Raw genomic sequence first — 23987 nt, forward strand, 5'->3', positions numbered from 1 at the left:
AAATTATTTGGTAGATACTGCTGACAGATATGACTTTTGACAGCCAGAAATATTAATGCACAATTAGGGAGGACACCCCAAAAGCACTGAGGAGTGCTAAAAATTATTTAGTAGATACTGCTGACAGATATGACTTTTGACAGCCAGAAATATTAATGCACAATTAGGGAGGACACCCCAAAAGCACTGAGGAGTGCTAAAAATTATTTAGTAGATACTGCTGACAGATATGACTTTTGACAGCCAGAAATATTAATGCACAATTAGGGAGGACACCCCAAAAGCACTGAGGAGTGCTAAAAATTATTTCGTAGATACTGCTGACAGATATGACTTTTGACAGCCAGAAATATTAATGCACAATTAGGGAGGACACCACAAAAGCACTGAGGAGTGCTAAAAATTATTTGGTAGATACTGCTGACAGATATGACTTTTGACAGCCAGAAATATTTATGCACAATTAGCGCTGGGGAGTGCCAAATATTAAGAAAAAATAATAAACCTCTATCCTCCTCTCTGCACTAGCGATTTTGGTTAGAGCAATTGCAAGAACAATATTGTATTCTCTGTCCCTGCTCTAATCAGCCTATGACTACACCCTGCTCTCTCCCTCTGTCAAATGGCGATGGATTGCTGTGGAGGCGTGTATTTATAAAGTTGAAGTATCTCGAGAACCGAGCCCCGAGATCCGACGACGTCACGATGACGTTCGGCCTCGATTTGGATTCGGAACGGGCGGGAGAGTACCGAGCTGCTCAGCTCGGTACTCGGATACCCAAAGTTCGGGTGGGTTCGGTTCTCGGAGAACCGAACCCGCCCATCTCTAGTCGTTACGTCACAGGGGATGGGTCCAAAATGACGCGATTTTTGTCGCCCCGTCCCCTCACACCCACCTCTCCCGGAAGCCAACTTCAGAAAGTTGGTACGTATGGCCTATTCCTTAATGGACAAGTGTCCCCAGATTTAAAGCTGTATTAGGGTGCTCCAAAGATTGTGGGGCTGGTGATTCTTGCTGTGCCAGTGCCTTCTCAGGCTCACACTCGGCCAACATCTCCTCATCTGTTAATTATGTATAGGGAAAGGTGTAGGAGTAGTTTTCCCACGTCCCCATGGTAGTGGCCCCTGACATGACAAGTCCTATACCCCATGAATTCTGTCATACAGTCTGTAATCATGATTTCTGCTGAGATCATATGTTGAGCAAGTTTATGTTTCTCTTTTGTCACAATTGGGTACAGCTGTACATCATGTGCACCGGAGAGCACACAAGCGGTATCCTGCGTTACTTCATTAGATAAAACATTTTCAGACACAACAGGGGTGGATAACTGGCCTTTTCTGCAATTCTGTTCTAACCCAAACACAGTCTCAGGTGCCAATAACACTGGTAAATTATCAGAAGATGCTACTACATGGTGCTTACATGGTAGCTCTTTTCCATCCAAGTCACCAAATGGGAGGATTTCTCCTAATCCTTTCTGAGTAGTCAGAGATACAACATCCTCACCAAGCAGTTCCTCTCCAGCCTCCCCCAAGATAGTAGTGTGACAAAAGATATTGTAATTGACATTTTTCAGTATTCATTCGATAACACTTATCCTGCCACATTTCAGTGTAAGTCCTTGTATCCATACCTCGTCCTCTGTTTCTTCAAAACTCTGTTGCAGACATTGCATTTGTTTCCAGAAAGGTATGTGGGGACCTAAAGTGAGCATCCATTTCCTATAGACACTAAAGGCATTGATGGGATTCTCCTGATCTTTTAAAAGACATTTGAGGATATCTCTGTGCATGCAGTACATGTATGGTACACCCCGAATCAGGCATTCCACTATCAACTCCTCCATACTCATTGTCTCTAGTGGATCTGTAGAATCTGCTAATGGGGCAGATTCTATTAGTACATTTGCAGGGGGTTCATCAGGCATGTCCCTGTGCTGTAACAGTCCATTTGTGTCTTTGCTTTTCTCTATCTTGGTTATGAATAACATTTCACTCGGGTACTGTTGATTATTGTTGTCACTGGATTTTCCCAACAGGTTCTCCAATTTCTCCTCTAGGCTGGCTCCACATAATAATCTTTGGGTACTCCTCATCCCAATAATCCAAAATGTGCTGCATTGTGGTGGGGCGGTGCAACACATCCATATCCCCATCCTGCAGACACTGCCACAGTCCTTTATCCCAGTACACCTTTCTCCTGGTTGCACTGAACTGTTTCATCCCTTCTTTTAGGACCTTTTTCAACATTGGGCTGTGATCTGTTCTCTCCTTCCCAGACTTCACACCGATTTTGCTTCCAAGGATCACCTCACTGTGAGTTCCCCTCCTTGAGACATGGTTCCATCTTCTGCTCTCCTCTAGCGGGGTGCGCCTCCCCTTATTAAATCGGCACTTAGACGGCATCTTCCCTCGCCTAAAGCCCACAATGCTTTTTGTGACACTTTCTATCTTAAAGCCTTTAGGAGCAAGTTCAGGATAATATGGTAACTGGTTTCTACTGCTTACTGCTTTACAGAACCCTAGAATGTATCACAATACAGATTTCCTGCAGCTGTACCAAGAGAGGACCTGGGACTGAGTGACCCCACTGCTTGCCACCAAAAATGTAAAGATAAGGGGTTTTCTGGCCCCACTTCACTCTGGATGGCCACCCACGGGTGTCTTCCGAAGCCAGGGAAGCCTACCCAGTAACTTCTAGGATTTGTATAGTCACTCAGGCAAATGCAGTTAGAAAAGTACAACAGTACATTTATTGTAATAAAAACAACACTAGAATATTATGTACACACAGTAAATAAATGCCAGGTGTCACACACCAGGCTCTCAGGTTCTGTCACTTACCTCTTCACTGCCTTTCCAAGTTGTTCCTATGGTCCTCAGGCTCTGCTGGTTTCAGACCTCTCTGTAAGATGCTGTCCAGTCTGTCTCCACTGCAGAGTTCCCTCCAGAATCAGAGTATGGGTGTGGCCAAAACCTGATCCATCTCAGCAACTCAGAGTGCTGCTTCTGCCTAGTTGATTGCAGTCTCCAATCAGGAATCAACAACAACTATAAGTACTTCCTGGGGTCCTTAACGGTTGCCAGTGCAACGATGAATTTCAGACACCAACCTGGTTCCCAGCAGTTTGCAGTCTTGCTAGCTATCTTAGTTCAGCCTTGCTATTAATCTGGCTCTGACAGTGCAGTCTGCATTCTGGCTCCAATCTGATTCCAGCACTCCAGTTTCAGTCTGGTTACACTAGCTATACTCTTCCAGTATTCTGGTTCCATTCCAGTTACAGCATTCCGGTTCCATTCTGGTTACAGCAATCCTCTTCCAGCATTACAGTTACAGCATTCTGGTTCCAGTCCGGTCCAGCAATCCAGTTCCTGTTTACTCTCCTCTACTAGTGTATGTGACGAATCAATGCAGGAATACAGCTAAGGGCCCACGAATAAGGTGAAAAACATTCAGGGCCTGAGTCATTTAGGAGAGCAAAGCGTAAAAAAGGAGTAACATTTGCACCTGGGCAAAACCATATTGCATTGGAGGGGAGGTAAATTTAAAATGTGGGGACAGATTCATAGTTGGGGTAGGACATGTCCTAGATCAACTTTAAATTTCAGTGTAATAATAAAGCGATCGAGTATTTGTGTGCTAGATGAGAAAACAGACAGTATTTGACTTATGTGCAAAATAATAAACTAATTTATACCCCTTTCATTGTAACATGGTTTGTCCCAGAGAACATTTACTCCTTTTTTGCCTTAATGACTCAGGCCCTCAATGTTTATATGTTTATTTGCTGAAGAGTATGAACAGAAGATGTAATAATGAGCTTGCAGAATTACCAGGTATACGGCAGTTGCAGGTAAACAGGAGGTATGGAAAGATTCCAGGCAGCAAGTGCAGGGAAATGCAGAGGTAATTACCAGGTTCACAAATGATACAGGTAAGCAGAATGTATGTAGAGATCCAAGCAGCATAAACCCAGGAGCACAGCAGGAAGAGGTAATAACAATGAATAACAGGATGTGACCACAGAGTGTAACATCAATAACCAGCAATGAATGCTGGGAGTGACAAGTATATATAGAGGAAATGAGAACACACCCAGGTGCATGGGATAATAGGTGAACAGGTTAACCCCTAATGCAAACAAGAAAGGCACAATAGAAGCACCTCTGGTAATCAGAGATACTGCTGCAATACAATAATAAGGACAAAAGGCAGGAGCTGCTCTCTCCTTCCCCTCTCTAGGGCGGATTCTAGAAGCCAGATTACCAAAAATGTCTAAATTCATCGGAATCATAGTCCACAATAGGGGGCCCGGCAGAAAAGTCCTCGTCCATGGGCGGAAAGGCAAAGGAGACCATGCCAGCTGCCAATTCAAGCACTGCAGAACCACCTCTCTTCTTACGTCCTCCCCTTTTACGGGACTTCCTTGGAGTTGGGACCTGCGCCAACTGGGTGGAGCACAAAGGTATCTCTTGGCCAGGTGAGATGGGTGGTACTGCTGATAATGCAGAGGCCCCGCAAGATGGTATAGCGGGAGGTGTTACAAACTTGTTGATTACTGCCTCAGTAAAGGATTGTAATCCGATAAGATGGGATGATTCGTCTCAATAAATGGGTTTGCCCATTCCAAAGCCTCTCCCCTAAAATGGGATATTAGGAATAGTACCTGTCTCTTAGGGCTACTAACAAGGCATGGTATGGACGGGATCTGAGAAGCAAAAAACCTCAGAAGGGCATTAAATTGGGAAGGATACCCCTCAAAGAAAGGTGACGGTTCGGACTTGGCACCCTCGGTAACGGATGGCTCGGATTTGGCAGACGACCTGGCAGCAGGCCCGGACTGGGCGGCAGGCTTGGCAGCAGGCTTGACAGGAGACCCGAACTGGGTGGCAGACTTGACAGGAGACCCGGACTGGGCGTCAGGCCCAGACTGGGCGGCAGACTTAGCAGCAGGCTCGGACTGGGCGGCAGGCTTGGCAGCAGGCCCGGACTGGGCGGCAGGGTTGGCAGCAACAGCACTGTGAAAAGCCTGGGGGCAGACAGCACTTTGAGAAGCCTGGGGGCAGACAGCACTTTGAGAAGCCTGGGGGCAGACAGCACTTTGAGAAGCCTGGGGGCAGACAGCACTTTGAGAAGCCTGAGGGCAGACAGCACTTTGAGAAGCCACAGAGCAGACAGCGCTGGGAGAAGCCACAGAGCAGCCCACACCAAGTGGTAACTAGGGCTGAACCGCATGGTTTGGTGACTCGGGCTGAACCACATGGTCTGGCAACTCGGGCTGAACCGCATGGTTTGGTGACTTGGGCTGAACCACATGGTCTGGCAACTCGGGCTGAACCGCATGGTCTGGCGACTCGGGCTGAACCGCATGGTCTGGCAACTCGGGCTGAGCCGCATGGTCTGGCAACTCAGGCTGAGCCGCATGGTCTGGCAACTCGGGCTGAGCCGCATGGTCTGGCAACTCGGGCTGAACCACATAGAATGGCAAGGTTTCTGGAACGGACTGTAGCCCAGGAACAGAGACAGCAGCTGGAGACTCGTAACTGGAGGCAGCGGCTGGAGACTTGTAACTGGAGGCAGCGGCTGGAGACTAGTAACTGGAGGCAGTGGCTGGAGACTTGGAACTGGAGGCAGCGGCTGGAGACTCGAAACTGGAGGCAGCGGCTGGAGACTCGGAACTGGAGGCAGCGGCTGGAGACTCGGAACTGGAGGCAGCGGCTGGAGACTCGGAACTGGAGGCAGCAGCTTGAGACTCAGGTGCAGAGGCTGTGGAAGCAGGCTCAGGACCGGACACAGGGGCAAGAGACCCCAAGCTGGGTGCAGATGATGACACCTCGGAGCTAGAGGCAGCGGCTGGGACCTCGGAGCTGGAGACAGAGGCTAGGACCTCGGAGCTGGAGTCAAAGGCTGGGACCTCAGAGCGAACTTATGCCTTACTGTGCAGCTCCAGGACACTTACTTGATTCCTGCCCCAAGCGTCCGTGAAACTGCCGCTCCTAACCAGTGATGGAGACGCTAGGTTAGGAGTAGTCAATTCTTCTTCACAAAAAAATCTGATTGTGTACTAACTATCACTCTTGAACATGCTCAGCAAACCAAGAACCTCTCAGCTCTTGTTGACTCTGGTGCTGCTGGAAACTTCATTACTGCCACAGCGGTTCAAGAGTTGTATTTACCCACAGAGTCGTTACCTTGACCATTCTACATCACGGCAGTGAATGGAAGTCGCATCTCCATTAGTATTATCACCCACCAGATTCTTCCTCTGAAGATTAGAGTGGGGATTTTTGCAGTCAGAATTGCTTAATTGCTTTGGAGCCAAGGTAAACCTAGGACTAAGGAATGCAGTTACATAACCCACAGATTGATTGGACTATGTCTTAGATTACATCCTGGGGTGTGTCCTATAAGGACTCTTGCCTCCAGCGTGTCATACCTCTTTGAACCACAGGCTCCTCTGGTCAAGAGCTTCCACCCTTACCTTACAGGGACTTCTCCGATGTCTTCAGTAAAGCTGGTGCGGACTCTTTAGCACCACAAAGAGAGTGGCATTGTCCAATCGATATGATGCCAGGGAAGACACCCCTAGGGGTGCGTACCTACCTGCTCTCTCTCCCTGAGGCTAAATCAATGTCTGAATATATTCCAGGAAAACCTTGAGAAGGGGTTTATCCGATCATCTTCCTCAACTGCCGGAGCAGCGGTTTTTTGTGAAGAAAAAAGATGGCGGTCTCCGTCCCTGCATTGACTATAGAGGTTTGAACGATATTACCATAAAAAATCATTATCCTTTGCCCCTAATCACGGATTTGTTTGATCGTGTCAGTGGAGCCACCATCTTCACCAAATTTGATTTAAGAGGGGCTTACAAATTAATTTGAATTCGTGCAGGGAACGAATGGAAGGCCACTTTTAACACTTGTGATGGGCACTACGGGTACTTAGTCATGCCATTCGGAATGAGTAATGCCCAAGTGGTATTCCAGCATTATGTCAATGAAATTTTCTATGACCTCATCTACAAAACAGTTGTCATCTACCTGGATGACATCGTTATCTTCTGCAGTAATCTAGAATCACATCATGCTCATGTCAAGTAGGTTCTTTCATGACTCCGTACCAACCAGCTCTTTCGTAAATTGGGGAAATGCACCTTTGAAGTTCCATCCATCTCCTTCTTAGGTTATATTATTTCTGGTACCGACTTATAGATGTATCCAGAGAAGCTCAAGGTGATTCTCAACCGGCCTCTTCCAACCACTCTCAAGGCGGTCCAACGCTTTCTGGGTTTTGTAAACTATTACAGAAAATTCATTAAAAATTTCTGCACTCATGTGGCTCCTATCTCAGCCCTTACCAAAAAGGGGTCTGATCCCTCCAATTGGTCTGAAGAAGCTAAAGCAGCATTCCATTGCGTTAAACAACTCTTCGTTTCTGCTCCAGTTCTTCGGCAACCTGACTTATCCCGACATTTCATCTTGCAAGTGGATGCCTCTGCGGTAGGTGTAGGTGCTGTTTTGTCACAACGTTTTGAAGATGGATATCTTCATCTCTGTTCATCTCTTCATCAAATTCTCACAAATTTATGCCAGCAGAGAAAAACTAATTTATAGGAGATCAAGGGGTATATTTACTAAACTGTGGGTCTGAAAAAGTGGAGATGTTGCCTATAGCAACCAATTAGATTCTAGCTGTCATTTTGTAGAATGCACTAAATATATGAAAGCTAGAATCTTGATTGGTTGCTATAGGCAACATCTCCACTCTTCCAAACCCGCAGTAAATCTAGCCCCAAAAATTATTAGCCATTAAGTTGGCTTTGGAAGAATGGAGACATTTGTTGGAAGGTGCATAAAAACCTTCTGTACCTAAAGTCAGCTCAGTGTCTCAATCCAAGACAAGCTAGATGGACATTTTTCTTTTCCAGGTTTGACTTCAGAGTAACCTACCGGCCAGGATCCCAGAATTGCAAGACCAACGCTTTTTCTTGTTCCATGGTTCAAGATGAGGATATTTGCCTCACCCAAAAAAAGTCCCATCATCGATCCTGTCTCCTTTTCTACCACCAATATTGTTCCTACCCCACCTCTGTAAAAAAAAATTGTAGCTCCAGTACTTCGCAAGAAATTGCTTCAATGGGCTCATGCTTCCCTATTTTCCAGACATTCTGGAGTTCAGAAGACTTTCAAATTTATCCAAAGATCCTATTGGTGGCCTACTCTCAAGCAAGACATCCAAGAACTCATAGCTTCCTCTTCCAGGTGTGCCCAACATAAAATATCTCACCAGACATCTTTCGGCCAACTTCAACCATTGTCAATTCCTCACCAACTCTGGACTCATCTGTCTGTGGACTTCATTACTGATCTACCAGTTTCTAATGGGTTCAACACCATCTGGGTTGTAGTTGACAGGTTCTTCAAGATGGCCCATTTTTCCCTCTCACTGGACTTCCCTCTGCTCCAAAGCTGGCTCAATTGTTTATTCAGGAGAATTTCAGGCTTCATGGCTTGCCTTCAGAAATAATCTCCGATCGTCCAGTTAGTTTTTGTGTTCAGCTCTTCAAGTGAAGCTGAAGTTTTCGTCTGCCTATCACCCCCAAACAAATGGCCAAACTGAAAGGGTGAATCAGGATTTAGAAACTTTTCTTCGCATATTTATCTCATCTTCACAAGACAACTGAAAAGAACTCTTACCCTGGGTAGAATTCTACCACAATAATCAGTACCACTCCTCCTCTGGGTCTACATCCTTTTTTACAGTCTATGGTCTTCATCGCAGAATACCTGAGTCCCAGACTCTTCCTTTTGCCAGTGTACCTGCCGCTGATAACACCTTATGTCAGGTCTCTAAAATATGGAAGAAAGTCCGTTCTTCCCTATTAAAGGCTTCCACCAATTACAAAAAATTTGCTGATCACAAACGTTGAGGAGTACCCAGTCTCAAACCAGGGGATAGAGTCTGGCTCTCCACTCGCAACCTGAGGCTTAAGGTACCTTCCATGAAATTTGCCCCTTGCTACATTGGTCCATTTCCCATAGAGTGAGTCATCAACCCAGTAGCATACAAACTCAAACTTCCTTCATATCTACGAATTCCAAATTCCTTCCACATATCCTTGAAACCTTTTTTCCTGAATAGGTTTCATTCTGCACTCCCTAGGACTCCTAAAATCCAAACTAAATGAGGAGTCGAGTATGAAGTGGAAAGGATACTCGATTCACAGATTCGTCATGGTCATCTACAGTACCTTATTGATTGGAGGGGTTATGGCCCAGAAGAACGAGCCTTGATTAAAGCTACTAATGTATATGCTCCATGCTGGTCTGTATCTTCCATGCAAAATTCCCTTTGAAGCCCAAGGTGGGGGGTAGTACTGTCACACAACAGGCTCTCGGGTTCTGTCACTTACCTCTTCACTGCCTTTCCAAGTTGTTCCTGCGCTCCTCACGCTCTGCTGGTATCAGACCTCTCTGTAAGATGCTGTCCAGTCTGTCTCCACTCCAGAGTTCCCTCCAGAATCAGAGTATGGGTGTGGCCATCTTGGATTCGGTCACATGATTCCTCTAAGGCAATCAGGTGATAACAGCCTCCATTTCAGATTCCCTCCAAATCCGGTCCATGAGAGCTGTCATCTTGAATTTAATCACCTGATCCATCTCAGCAACTCAGAGTGCTGCTTCTGCCCAGCTGATTGCAGCCTCCAATCAGGAATCAACAACAACAACAACTGTAAAAGGACTTCTTGGAGCCTTTACCTGTTGCCAGTGCAGTGTTGTATTTCAGATGCCAACCTGGATCCCAGCAGTTTGTAGTCTTGCTATCTATCTTGCTTAAGCCTTGCTATTAATCCAACTCTGCCAGTGCAGTCTGCATTCTGGCTCCAGTCTGATTCCAGCACTCCGGTTCCATGCCGGTTACAGCAATCCTCTGTCAGCATTCCGGTTCCATTCTGGTTACAGCAATCCCCTTCCAGCATTTCGGTTACAGAAATCCTCTTCCAGCATTCTGTTTCCATTCCGGTTACAGCATTCCAGTTCCATTCCGGTTCTAGCTATCCTCTTCCAGAATTTTGGTTACATCAATCCGGTTCCAGCAATCACCTTCCAGCATTCCGGTTCCATTCCGGTTCCATTACGGTTATAGCAATCCTCTTCCAGCATTCCGGTTACAGTTCAATCCAGCATTCCGGTTCCAGTCCGGTCCAGCAATCCAGTTCCTGTTTGCTCTCTTCTACTAGTGTAATTACCATCTGCACCAGTCCTTTCACTACATGCAGAGGAACATTATCAGGCCACCCAGCTTTGTCCACATAGTCACCAGTCCTGCTTCAGAAACACAACCTAGTCTGGATACAGACAGATCCTCAGGCGTGACACCAGGCAGGTTGACCACATCATCTGTCCCTTACCCCACTAGCTTAAGGAGTTAGTCACCTGGCTGTCCAGACTTTACTACCCATGGATCTGCCAATGTATTTCACTGGTCGAGCCACCAGCCACCCTGCAGCTTCCAACCATCAGTTCCCAGAATGAACATCACCTCCCCCCGGAGTGGCTATTTATATCTAGGGTCAAACCCTGGGCTTCACTCTAAGGACAATGAATAACAACCTCACTGCCACATCAACAATATATAATAAACAATATACATATTTACAATGAACTACAATGTCCCCTTATCCACATGTAATTAGACCACTGCAGTTGTACTCTGTTGAGTTGGGGAACAAAAGCAAGGGCTATAAAAAGTACATTGCTGGTTAGGGTGATATTAATACCTAGTTTCACCACATTGATCATTGGTTTTTATTGTATTTCACGTGGAGGCACACAGAAAAGAAGAGGAGCGGAGCGGAACTGGGGTACCAGAGCAAAATTAAATAATACCAATGCTAAAATCTTTACAGATTTGTACATTTACCCACTATGAAAAAGAAAAGAGAAGGACCTGGGTGCATTGTAAATGCCAATGAAGGAATAACCCAAATACAGTGAAAACTAATGCTTTTCTTATTAGTCTTAGAGGTACAATGGGGAGGGTCTTTTATCTTCTCCCAGGCTGCTCACCAGGAAGTCTAAGGGGAAGAGAGAAAATTAAATAGTTCTTTTTTTCAACATATCTGATTTTGTCACCTGTTTATATTTCAGGAGAGGAATGTGAAAAAGATGACGAAGTGGGTGACAGATTTCACTATCATGATGCAGTATAATAAGTTAGTCCTGGCAACTGGGTATGTAAAACTAACTTTTACAAAAAATAAAATATTGCTTATTATGAGAAATAATACACATCTGGCAGAGTTATTGTTATAAGATAATTTACTAGACCACAAAAAAATTAAACTTTGTTGTGTATACAAGCTGTTCTGCTTTTTAAATAGATTGCTATTGTTCATATTTATTCTACAGATCAGCTAATCAGACATGGCGGGTCCATATTCCTTGCTCTGTTCATCCCCCATTAAATAATGTAGCATGTAAATAAACTATTTGTATCTGTAGACCAAATAGGGCCCTTGGGGGATACCATAGAAACCTCATTCAGTAAGATACACAATTACTATAGTAACTTCTGTCCCCGAGTTTAGATTGTCGCAGAGATCTCTTAAATACTGATTAGGATTGTTTTGAAGTTTTATATTTTTGACATAAACATATAAGTAGTTTGTGAGGGATGCTGACAGAAGACAATTCCTATGCAAACAAACGTATTCCTTTGTTGTCACAAGCACACTTCACCAGGAGGTGCCGGGGAGTCTGTTTTAGCTTTCTACACCACCTTGCCATTTGACAATAATAATGTCTTTAAATACTAACACCCATGTATTGCAAAATTGAGAATAAATATATAAATTGTTTATTTTTGTGTAGGGATCGGGAGATTCAGCTGTATGAACTGTCTAACCTGGAACCATACTGCCAGATTACTGGACTGGAAACTATGCCACTAAAATTAGATTACTGGTAAAGTATGACTATGTATGTACAGTGGAGGTAATTTATGAAGGGCAAAACGGGCGCTCCACCGTTCAAATACAGCTTTGGATCTGATTTTGCCTACATTGGGATGCTTGCTGTAGATTTGCAGAGCAAATGGCTGCATTTGTGAAGTTTGCAGTGAGCAGAGTTAAGGTGTACCTACTAAAGTATAGAAGGGCAGGGGGCATTGCTGCTCCTCATTCTGTGGAACAGAATCAATATTCTATTTTCAGAGTGAGATTATTGGAGTGAGATGGAGGGTTGGGGAAGGTGCCTGTTATAGTGGTGTTCCTTCCCATACGATTTTCACGCCACAAAAGAACTTTATTTTTCCACCAGCTCAAAATTGGTGCAGGCCAGGTGTAGTCCAATACTCTTAACAAGACAAAAAACTTTATATACACAGTGCATTGTGTAACAAAAAAATGGTGTTCCTGAGTCCCCAAATCTTGGCTAATTGTCACTATAACTTGGATACCACAAGCTTTGGGTACCAAGACTAAAGTGAAAACCAGCCTCAGTATGGATCACGCAGTGTTGGTGTCTGTATAGGGCTGTGTGCAAAAGGCAACATGCCCCTTGCTGAGGCTAGGGTATATCACAACCCCCCTGGACCCTGCATGTCTACATAGCACAGAGGTGAAGCACTGTGTAACACTGTTCAGAGTGGAATATATGCACCAGAATGCTAATTATATAGTCAGTTTTTGGCAGGTATAGTGGTAGAGGTAATTGCAGTGCCTTACGTAAATCCCATAAATACCGCGCAAGTAAGATATATTATATAAAGTAGCTTATTTGCATAGAACAGAGCTACTTATCTAAGTTTTTTAACATCTCTTACTTGCAAAGCTTAGAGCCAATAGGTGTATGTACTTTTGTACAATTAAAACTAAATTTCAATTAGATTAAATAATATAGAATAACAAACATTCTTTTGATAGTTGTTTTTTAAATTATAATTACCCTCCCATAATTCAAACTAAAATGACTAATCAGCTACACAGTTTAAAGCAATTTGACAAATGGAATATATGTATAATTGCTTAGATTATTTCTATATGTCCAAGAATTCCAGCGAGTGCCAGTATTTTTATATCTGTAAATAACCACTAATCTACTCCTTAATGGTTTCCCAAAGCCCAGCCATCCCCTCAATCACAAAACCCCAAACCGTGCAGCTCTAGTGCTGTAACCCCTTCCTTGGTCGCTCTGATGAATGGATGACCCATGGACTGATGAGCACCTCCATGGGCTCCTTGGTGGCAGCAGCTGCTGCCACAACTTTCATCTTCATGTCTCCACGTAACTCTGTCTCTCCTCATTCCAATCATACCACACCACCTGAAGCTGCACAAAAAGGACAGTCACCAATAGCTGCTTTAATATTGGTGGTTGACAATGCTTCTGCCTTACTGTAGCTGCACATACTTTCCCATTTAGATTTCTAATTCCGCTATGTCGGCCCTTTATAAATAGAGGATTATAGTGATAACCAACTTATGCACTTCATTGCAGTAAATACTGTACTTTTAAATCGCATTACCTCTTTATTAGGAGGCTTTACTGGTACACAGCTGATATTGGACATTGTTTGAAAAATGATGTTGTTGTTTTTATGAAGTTTGTACCGATCTCCAGACCTCAGCCACCTTTCTCTTTGATGTGTTTTTTTTTTGTTTTTGTTTTAAATAAATGATAGTAATCAACTTATTCAATTCACTGCTATGGATAGTTTGTATATCAACTGTAATATCCCTTTATCAACGTTTATTGTTTTGTATCCATCGCTCCAGGAGTTTGAGAAACACATTTCCAAATTTATAGAGCACAGCTGAGCATCACTAATAAATACAATTATTTTAATTGTAAATAATGCTTTCAACTGTGTAACTGATCTTTTTATTATATTCAGTTTAGTTATATTTGTTCTTTTACATATTCAGATGTGTACTGTGCAGTTATTATGTGTAACTTACACCATCACCACCACCTCCCTGTCAAGAATTGAATTGACAAGAATTCGGAAGCAGCTTATGACCCTGCTACATGTCAGTTTAATATTTGTGAGCTGAATTAATTATAATAATTATTTCAAGAATAAACCCTGTCCTACGTGATCACGTTACCATGAGAACATGACTTTCTTTACATTAGGGGTTGATGCTGCTAAGTAACTGCTCACTTGAATCTCTATTGTTGTCACATGAATTAGCCAAGTACAGGCTGTGAGCTTTCATAACAGAATTATCTTTCAAAGCATTGTCCTACAGGGAGGTTATTTTTCTGACGGAATAAATGTATTACAGACTTTATTACCAGTAAATACTTAAAATAAAAGCTAAAGAAATAACACATGAAAGGTGAAAATGGCAGACTGGAAAATATAATTACTTTTAAAAATATTTAAACCCGCCAATGCCAAAATTATTTAATATTACGATCTGACATTTAAATGTCTGTAGATAGTAAAACTTTTGTAATAACTAATGTTGTACAGCAGGACGGCTGGTAATACTTTTCATGGTGGAGCCAGACACAAGTAATTGGCCCATTGAGCAGCAGTCTTAGACAGCCATTGGTCAGAATGCATACCTTGCTATTTTTATTTGTTCCTATTCAGTTAATTGAATGGCACCAAGCTCAAATAATATAATGTGCAGAAAAATCACATTTGATAATTCTTTTGGGTGCATTTTCATGCATCTATCATTTTCGTTGCTTTGCATGCTGGACAACTACACAGTGTCAGTTCTTATTTCTTGTGTGCTTGTTGTATTCATTCAAGAGAATGCATAGTGCACAGCTCCGGGGCCTGAGCAACAGGTTGTTGCCATTGTGTGGTAGTCTGTTCCTTGGGTCTCTGATGCAGCTTTCCAATCATCTTTGTCTGCTTGTGACCCTAACCTTCTGCTTGCTTCCTGACATTGAACCTGTCCTGCCCACACTGCCCTTTGGTCTCAAATAACAAATAAATTCAGTAGGTGCTGTACTTCCAAGTGCAGATAATGGGTCTGGAAATGACGAGTTGAAGCTCAGACAATAGAATGATCCAGAGAGTAGCCAGAAATCAAGAACTAGAGAGTTAGTCATCCAAGGCCAAAGGATCAAACACGGGTAAGTAACCAGAGAAAGTGTGGTCAGGAGTGATGGACTAGAGAAACTGGCTAAATAAACTGATGACTTGCTGGTGATGAGCCCACTCTTTTATAGGGGTTGCTAGTATGTTAGTCTATGACGTAAAAGATATCCGTCTATGCGTGAAAATGCGCAGATGCAGGAGTAGGATGTGTCTGTGGCCGCTTATGACAGGTGCATCTGGCAGTGAGACAACTATGCCATCTTGAAAAATAGCTTTAATTTCAAACTGCGACTCCATTGTTTATATAGTGAGGCCTTCAGGACATAGGGAACGTATACATAAGAATTAATAGCGGTTATGCCTTTGGGGAACCTTTAATCAGGCTCTATATCAACATGGGACCTAATAGATGGTGTCTCGTCCTTTCATGTCTGTGTTAGCAGCTGACTAAGGGGACCACAACATGAAGCCCTCACCCTAAACAGGATGTGACTGAAAAAGTATTGCTTAAAAATGCTGACACCATACTGCTTGTGCCACAAAATACTCAGGGTTACAAGGGGAGTTAGGGGCATGTTCTGTGAATCATTCCCCAATGGAATTTTACACAGTGTGTTCCCAAGCAATCAAAATATATATAACCTAAAGTAGGTTATATATCTCTAACTTAAAACATATACAATTGTTGTGATTGCACATATCTGCCCTACTTATGTATTTTTTTCTTTCTTCTTTTGCTATGATAACGTCCAATCTTTTCTTAATTATTATTTTTATTCTTTTTAGTGTAACAGACAGTGATGAATGTATGATTTTATATGGAGATGACAAGGTAAACAGATACTAAACCAATAGCATTTATCCTCTGTTGTTATTGCATGATATTTTGCATGAATTCCATTATGTTAAAAAAACAATTGTTGTCTAATAGAACCTTAAAGTTTTGACACTTTATTTATGCTCGCTATACATCTGAGAGCAAGGTACTGTCTTCATTACAGTGTTCAGTGGACTTGAAGATAAGAACCCGATTGTATATAAAATAAAATATTACCACATCAGAGACGGGGCCTGGTCTGAGCACAGTCTGTGCCTATCGTGGTGGCAGACTGTCTTATGTGAATCGGCGTGGCAGACTGTATTCTATAAATTGTGGTGGCAGACTGTCTTCTGAGCATCGTGGTGGCAGACTGTCTCCTGTGAATCGTGGTGGCAGACTGTCTTCTGGGAATCTGGGTGGCAGACTGTCTTGTATGAATCAGGGTGGCAGACTGTATTCTATGAATCGGGGTGGCAGACTGTCTTGTTTGAATCGGAGTGGCAGACTGTCTTGTATGAATCGGGGTGGCAGACTGTATTCTATGAATCGGGGTGGCAGACTGTCTTCATGAATCGTGGTGGCAGACTGTCTTGTTTGAATCTGGGTGGCAGACTGTCTTGTTTGAATCGGGGTGGCAGACTCTTGTATGAATCGGGGTGGCAGACTGTCTTGTTTGAATCGGGGTGGCAGACTGTCTTGTATGAATCGGGGTGGCAGACTGTATTCTATTAATTGGGGTGGCAGACTGTTTTCTATGAATCGGGGTGGCAGACTGTCTTCTATGAATCGGGGTGGCAGACTGTCTTGTTTGAATCGGGGTGGCAGACTGTCTTGTTTGAATCGGGGTGGCAGACTGTATTCTATGAATCGGGTGGCAGACTGTCTTGTATGAATCGGGGTGGCAGACTGTCTTGTTTGAATCGGGGTGGCAGACTGTATTCTATGAATCGGGGTGGCAGACTGTCTTGTTTGAATCGGGGTTGCAGACTCTTGAATGAATTGGGGTGGCAGACTGTCTTGTTTGAATCGGGATGGCAGACTGTCTTGTATGAATCGGGGTGGCAGACTGTATTCTATTAATTGGGGTGGCAGACTGTTTTCTGTGAATCGGGGTGGCAGACTGTCTTCTATGAATCAGGGTGGCAGACTGTCTTTTATGAATTGTGGTGGCAGACTGTCTTGTTTAAATCGGGGTGGCAGACTGTCTTGTTTGAATTGGGGTGGTAGACTGTCTTCTATGAATCGGGGTGGCAGACTGTCTTCTATGAATCATGGTGGCAGACTGTCTTGTTTGAATCGGGGTGGCAGACTGTCTTGTTTGAATCGGGGTGGCAGACTGTATTCTATGAATCGGGGTGGCAGACTGTCTTGTATGAATCGGGGTGGCAGACTGTCTTGTATGAATCGGGGTGGCAGACTGTTTTCTAAGAATCGGGGTGGCAGACTGTCTTCTATGAATCGGGGTGGCAGACTGTCTTCTATGAATCGGGGTAGCAGACTGTCTTGTTTGAATCGGGGTGGCAGACTGTCTTGTTTGAATCGGGGTGGCAGACTGTATTCTATGAATCGGGGTGGCAGACTGTCTTGTATGAATCGGGGTGGCAGACTGTCTTGTTTGAATCGGGGTGGCAGACTGTCTTGTATGAATCGGGGTGGCAGACTGTCTTGTTTGAATCGGGGTGGCAGACTGTCTTGTATGAATCGGGGTGGCAGACTGTCTTGTATGAATCGGGGTGGCAGGCTTCTATGAATCGGGGTGGCAGACTGTCTTGTTTGAATCGGGGTGGCAGACTGTCTTGTATGAATCGGGGTGGCAGACTGTCTTGTTTGAATCGGGGTGGCAGACTGTCTTGTATGAATCAGGGTGGCAGACTGTCTTGTATGAATCTTTCTCTGAACTGAAGAAATGGGAATAATCAGTTGATGAAGGTTTATATTAAGTGGAGGAGTAGGATGGCCTGATTCATTAAGGAAAGTAAAGCAAACCAAATGTGTAACTTTTGACCTTGGCAAAACCATGTTACATTGGAGGGGGAGGTCAATTTAAAATCTGGGGACAGATTTATAGTGCGGGTAGGGCAAGTCCTATATCAACTTTAAATTTCAGTGTACAAATAAATCTATCAAGCCAGTATTTACCTTATGTGCAAAATAATAAACTAATTTGCCCCCTTTGCATTGTGACAAGGTTTTGTCCGGGAGAAAACTTACTCATTTTTTTCCCCTTACACTTCTTAGTGAATTAGGCCCATACATTCTGCACTGTGACCCGACCATAGAATCATTGTGGATGGAGGCATGGTTTAAGCCGCTAAAAACTTATGTGCCTATAAGCTTCAATTATGTAAATATGGCCCTGATCAGAGATTTTTGCTAAAGTGCTATATCTGCAGTGCATATATATATATATATATATATATATATATATATATATATATATACACACATCTCAAGGGAGTGAAAAAAAACAATAATACAGAATGTGTTATCTACAGTTTAGACCCCAGTAGGGGGTAAATGTATCAAGCTGAGAGTTTTCTGGTGGGTTTGAAAAGTGGAGATGTTGCCTATAGCAACCAGTTAGATTCTAGTTGTCATTTTGTAGAATGTACTAAATAAATGAGAGCTAAAATCTTATTGGTTTTTCACACCCGCTGGAAGTCTCTCAGCTTGATACATTTACCCCCTGGAGTCTTTGAAGTGGAGCAGCACATTAACTTCAGCGAATGCTGGACATCATTATCATTATTCAAGTTTGTGTTCTTCATTACAGGGATGTGTGAATATTCTGCTTTTCACTTCAATAGGAGAAACATTAAGGTAATAATTCCAGACAAATATTTGTAATATAATTATCGATATTAAAGGGACGCTATAATGAAACCTCTGATCAATCTTGCAAAAATATATTTATAAATGAATGTTATATTCATTTTGAAGTGGGTGCCTTAAAATGATAACATAGAATCTAGTCTGCCCATATTTTAACCTATGGTAACCTCAAACCCTATTTGATCCTTAGTTCTTTGTAAGGATATCCTTATGTCTATCCCAAGGTTGTTTAAACTGCTTTACTGTATTAGCCTCTACCCCCTCTGATGGGAGGCTATTCCACTTGTCCACTACCCTATAAAGTCATGTTTTCTCAGATTTCCTCTGAACCCTCCAGTGTCAGTGCAAGTTCTTGTGTTATAATGCTTCTCTTCCTTTAAAGAATGTTTAGCTACTGTACCCTGATAGTCTAGTCACCCATTTATCATAGGACTTCCACCCATGTGAGTTTACACTCTATGTATGTCTGTGTAAGGCTGTCTCCCCACACTGCAGCCTGTCACGCACCCTTTTCAGCCTGAGCTGTCTTGGGGAATGGTTCTTTTTGCCACAGTAGATAGTGGGAAGGTGCAGTGTATATTTAATACTTAAAAGCCAGCAGTAATGTGTGTAATTCTGGGAGGTATGAGACACTACGTTTGAGGTGCATGGCACAGAGGCTTGTTTAATGCAGGAGAGTATGAGAAACGACACTTTGCCGTATACCTTCCTGAATTAAATAGACTTCTGTTGGAGTTTTTTTTGTACAGCTCTTGTATTGGAGCCTATGGAAAGGTTTCTCTCCATTATCCTCTCTTCCTCCCTGGTTACCTCCTCCCATGCTCGCATCCAAGACTTCTCCCGGGCTGCCCCCCTCCACTGGAACCAGCTCCCCCGCTCCATCAGTACTTCCCCCAACTTGTCCAGCTTCAAATGGGCCCTAAAAACCCACCTCTTCCTTAAAGCCCTTCACTCCCCCACCCAGTGACCTCCTCCCAGTCTCCCCCTACCCCCCTCCCTCTCCTGTCCCCCTCCTTCTTCCCACCTTTTCATTCTCCTCTCCCCCCCCCCTCTCCGTCTCTGCCTCCGCTCTCCCCATTCCCTCCTCCTACCATTGTGTCTCTGTCCGTCCTACCCTCCCCTTAGATTGTACGCTCCTCCGAGCAGGGCCTCCTCTCCTTCTGTTCTCCACCACCTTAAATCTGCTCTCCAGCTCCTTGTCTCCTCCGTGAGGTCCTCCGGCCCCTGTCTCTACCCCGCTTGGGGCTCTCACCTCTAATCTAGCTGTTCATTGAGCTTCTGAGTTACTGTGCTTTCTGTTAACTGTACTGTGCTGTCTCACCCTGTATCGCGTTTCTGTCTGTCCCTGTATGGCGCTACGGATACCTAGTGGCGCCCTATAAATAAAAATTAATAATAAATAATAATAATTATCAACACCAGGATAAAATAACATGCTTACTTTGTAGTCTGAGGTGTGCACCGTGTCCTTTAGTTAAAAACAACAATTCAACATAACGTAAAAATACAAAGAACTTCTCAGAAGACACCCACATAGTAATAGAAGAACAGGAACTTAAAGGCTTAACAAAGGTGAGTGGAAGTCAGAGACTAGTTAGATGCAGCTAGCAATGTATAAGGATAACTAGACTCGCTACTTCTTTGTTGTACTATGCAGAGCTCGTAAGCGAGTGATCCAGAACACAAAGGCTATAGACTTGTAACTACTAAAATCTACACCTACCAAAATAAGATACACTTTTGAGTGGTATAAAGTCCCTTTTTCCTAGTAACAAATCATTTTCCTGCTGAAGAATCCTTAAACGATTAGGGAAAGTAGTCAAGAATAGAACTTTGGGGGTAAAGCTGTTGGGAAATGTACTTCAGATCACTATACAGGTGAACCTTTATCTTAGCTGAATCGTTAATTGAAATGTGGTGCACAGACAATGCATTTAAGTTGCAATCAGTGAAGTTTGGGTTCCCGAGTGCCCTAGTTTTTCCAGGTCAGTCCCAGTTATCTTCCCCTTGAAATCTTTCACCACAATTCTCTTTTCTTCTGATCCCTGCACAGTGTAGACAGCCTTCTCTGGGACAAAGCAATAATCAAGAATGCAACCCATTAGTAAGTAGTGACCATTTTGGGCTGAACCAAGATGCCTGATAATGCAGCCTATCCATTCATTAGGTGTGTGAGTTTTTGATTTTCACTACTTCTTAGGAAATTAGTGGGCTTCTTCCCTATGAGACCTTAACATGAGGACCTGACAGTGCGTCAATATTAATATGTAAGCAGCATACCAATTCTTTACATGTATCTAATGTAATGTAATGTATCTAGTGTTCACACTTTAGGATTGGCCCCATCCCCATGGGTTGTGCCCTGTACTACTGAAGTGCTGAGTTTCTACTAGCCCCTCCCTAAACACACCCTTTCAATGGCGATCCCACCTGCCACTGGTACATGCCACAAAATGGCGCACATCTGCCAACTGTCCTGGGCTCGGCCCAAATGTCCTGATCTGCAGGTGGCAGGACAGTCCCCTAAAATCGGGTGTGTGCTGCCTAAATCAGGACTGTTGGGATGTATGAAGCAGCATATGTGCCATAAAATGGTCATTATTAAATCACATCCTCAAGTGCAGAATGACAGTCATAGGACATTTATAGTGTAACGTCATATAGGAAATGTGTGTGCCTCATGCCTCACCGATGTCACTGGTTTCCAGTAAAGTGATAGGCTGGACTCTCATGAATATTGGTTCAGCCCATCTTGTAGCTGTCTCGGGTTGGGTTCAATATACTGGTGCTTGGAAAGCCGACACCTGGTATAACGACCAAATAATTCTGATAGCAGTATTTCCGATATATAAAATAAATGCCTACTTACTATAATGAAGACACAGCAGATCACTGATAACACTTTTGCATGGCTGCTATACTTTCCTATAGTAGGAAATGGCAGCGCTTAAAATTGACATCAGTTCTAATTAGAGATGTTCGCTTACCCCCATGTTTTGGTTTTGGATCTGGATTAACTTCGTGTTTGGTTTTGTTTTGTTTTTTTGCTAAAATCACATAATTTGGCTCTTTTTTTATCCCTACATTATTATTAACCTCAATAACATTAATTTCCAATCATTTACAGTCAATTTTTGTCAAGTGACAAGAACACTGCTACCCCTCCTGTTTCTGTATGAGCAATGGCACTGAGAAATGGCACTGGAGACTGGAGAGTGACAAGAGCACTGCTACCCCTCCTGTTTCTGTATGAGCAATGGCACTGAGCAATGGCACTGGAGACTGGAGAGTGACAAGAACACTGCTACCCCTGTTTCTGTGTGAGCAATGGCACTGAGCAATGTCACTGGAGAGTGACAAGAACACTGCTACCCCTGTTTCTGTGTGAGCAATAACACTAAGCAATGTCACTGGAGAGTGACAAGAAGACTGCTACCCCTGTTTCTGTGTGAGCAATGACACTGGATTTCCTGGGGAGGGAGGTACTTATGGAATCCAAAAACCGCGAGATCCGACAACGCAATGATGACGTTTTGCCTCGATTCAGATCCGAGGACGCGCAAAAGTAATGAGCCAGCTCGTGAGCCTACTTGGATCCCCTAAGTTGGGGTGGCTTGGTTTTCAGAAAACCGAGCCTGAGCATCTCTAGTTCTAATGCAGACAGTGTTTTGTTTTTTAAAGCAGCAATGGCAGGACCTTAACCCCTAACCCTTAACCCCTAATCTTAACCCTTGAATAAGTTTCTCGAGGCAGCGGGTCCTGGCATTGTCGCTCTAAAAAGGAAAGCATCCGTGCCTGCATTAGAAGTAACGTCAGTTTGAAGCGCCGGAATTTTGGAATGTATAGCAGCCGTGAAAAATTTTATTGGTCATCTGCTGTGTCCTCATTATAGTAAGTAGGTATTTTTTATACATCGGAAATACTGCTATTGGAATTATTTGGTCATTATACCGGGTGTCGGCATTCCAAGCACCGGTATAAAGACTTCCACCGGCTGCCTCCACTATGGTAGATGATGGGTTCACTTAAAGACAAGTTCAGTTTGAAAGGTGATGTCAGGGATTAAACCCAATACTTGCAGCTGGTTTATTGTTTAATGTAATAACATAAACATTTCATTTTTAGAATGTGGAAGAAGATGCCCAGACCAGATGATATCATGCCAACCATTGGTATAGACAGTGCTGTTCTCTCTCCTCATGTAACTTTAATTCGCTGGAAAGTGCATGGAGATTGGGTAACACAGGTAAGTGCACACATGATCATCCATACACGCACTTAGAGTGACATTCATTAACATATAAGCGCATGTCATACACAGACATTTTATACATACATACATACATACATACATGTAGACATCTTACACATTTAGGCTAGAAGCTGTTGCATCTGCCCAGATGCCTGTTATTTATAGGGTGCAGCATGGCATGCTGATAGAGTGTAACTATCTGGTGTTACCACTCGATCTATCACTACTGGGCTGTAGTACGCAGTCACTATATTACTGTATCATGGCATGCTGATAGAGTATAATGACCCGGTGTTACCAATCGATCTATCACTACTGGGCTGTAGTACGCAGTCACTATATTACTGTATCATGGCATGCTGATAGAGTGTAATGACCCAGTGTTACCACTCGATCTATCACTACTGGGCTGTAGTACGCAGTCACTATACTACTCTGTATCATGGCATGCTGATAGAGTGTAATCACCCGGTGTTACCAATCGATCTATCACTACTGGCTGTAGTACGCAGTCACTATACTACTCTGTATCATGGCATGCTGATAGATTGTAATCACCCGGTGTTACCACTTGCTCTATCACTACTGGGCTGTAGTACACAGTCACTATACTACTGTATCATGGCATGCTGATAGAGTGTAATCACCCGGTGTTACCACTTGCTCTATCACTACTGGGCTGTAGTACGCAGTCACTATACTACTGTATCATGGCATGCTGATAGAGTGTAATGTCCCGGTGTTACCACTTGCTCTATCACTACTGGGCTGTAGTATGCAGTCACTATACTACTGTATCATGGCATGCTGATAGAGTATAATGACCCGGTGTTACCACTTGCTCTATCACTACTGGGCTGTAGTACACAGTCACTATACTACTCTGTATCATGGCATGCTGATAGAGTGTAATCACCCGGTGTTACCACTTGCTCTATCACTACTGGGCTGTAGTACGCAGTCACTATACTACTGGATCATGGCATGCTGATAGAGTATAATGACCCGGTGTTACC

The 23987-nt window shown here is 43.5% G+C and overlaps 1 protein-coding gene across 1 annotated transcript in view; it reads left to right on the forward strand.

The window, feature by feature from the left end:
- LOC142139805 (cilia- and flagella-associated protein 337-like) overlaps window positions 1-23987 on the forward strand; it is a 124668-nt gene that overhangs the window by 26183 nt on the left and 74498 nt on the right. Inside the window, exons 7-11 of the mRNA XM_075197675.1 lie at window positions 11155-11237; window positions 11878-11970; window positions 15854-15899; window positions 18661-18707; window positions 22845-22965. Of these exons, the coding sequence (XP_075053776.1) occupies window positions 11155-11237; window positions 11878-11970; window positions 15854-15899; window positions 18661-18707; window positions 22845-22965 (390 nt within the window). The remainder of the gene's footprint in view (window positions 1-11154; window positions 11238-11877; window positions 11971-15853; window positions 15900-18660; window positions 18708-22844; window positions 22966-23987) is intronic.

Source organism: Mixophyes fleayi, chromosome 2 (genome assembly GCF_038048845.1).
Source record: "Mixophyes fleayi isolate aMixFle1 chromosome 2, aMixFle1.hap1, whole genome shotgun sequence".
Taxonomy (NCBI): domain Eukaryota; kingdom Metazoa; phylum Chordata; class Amphibia; order Anura; family Limnodynastidae; genus Mixophyes; species Mixophyes fleayi.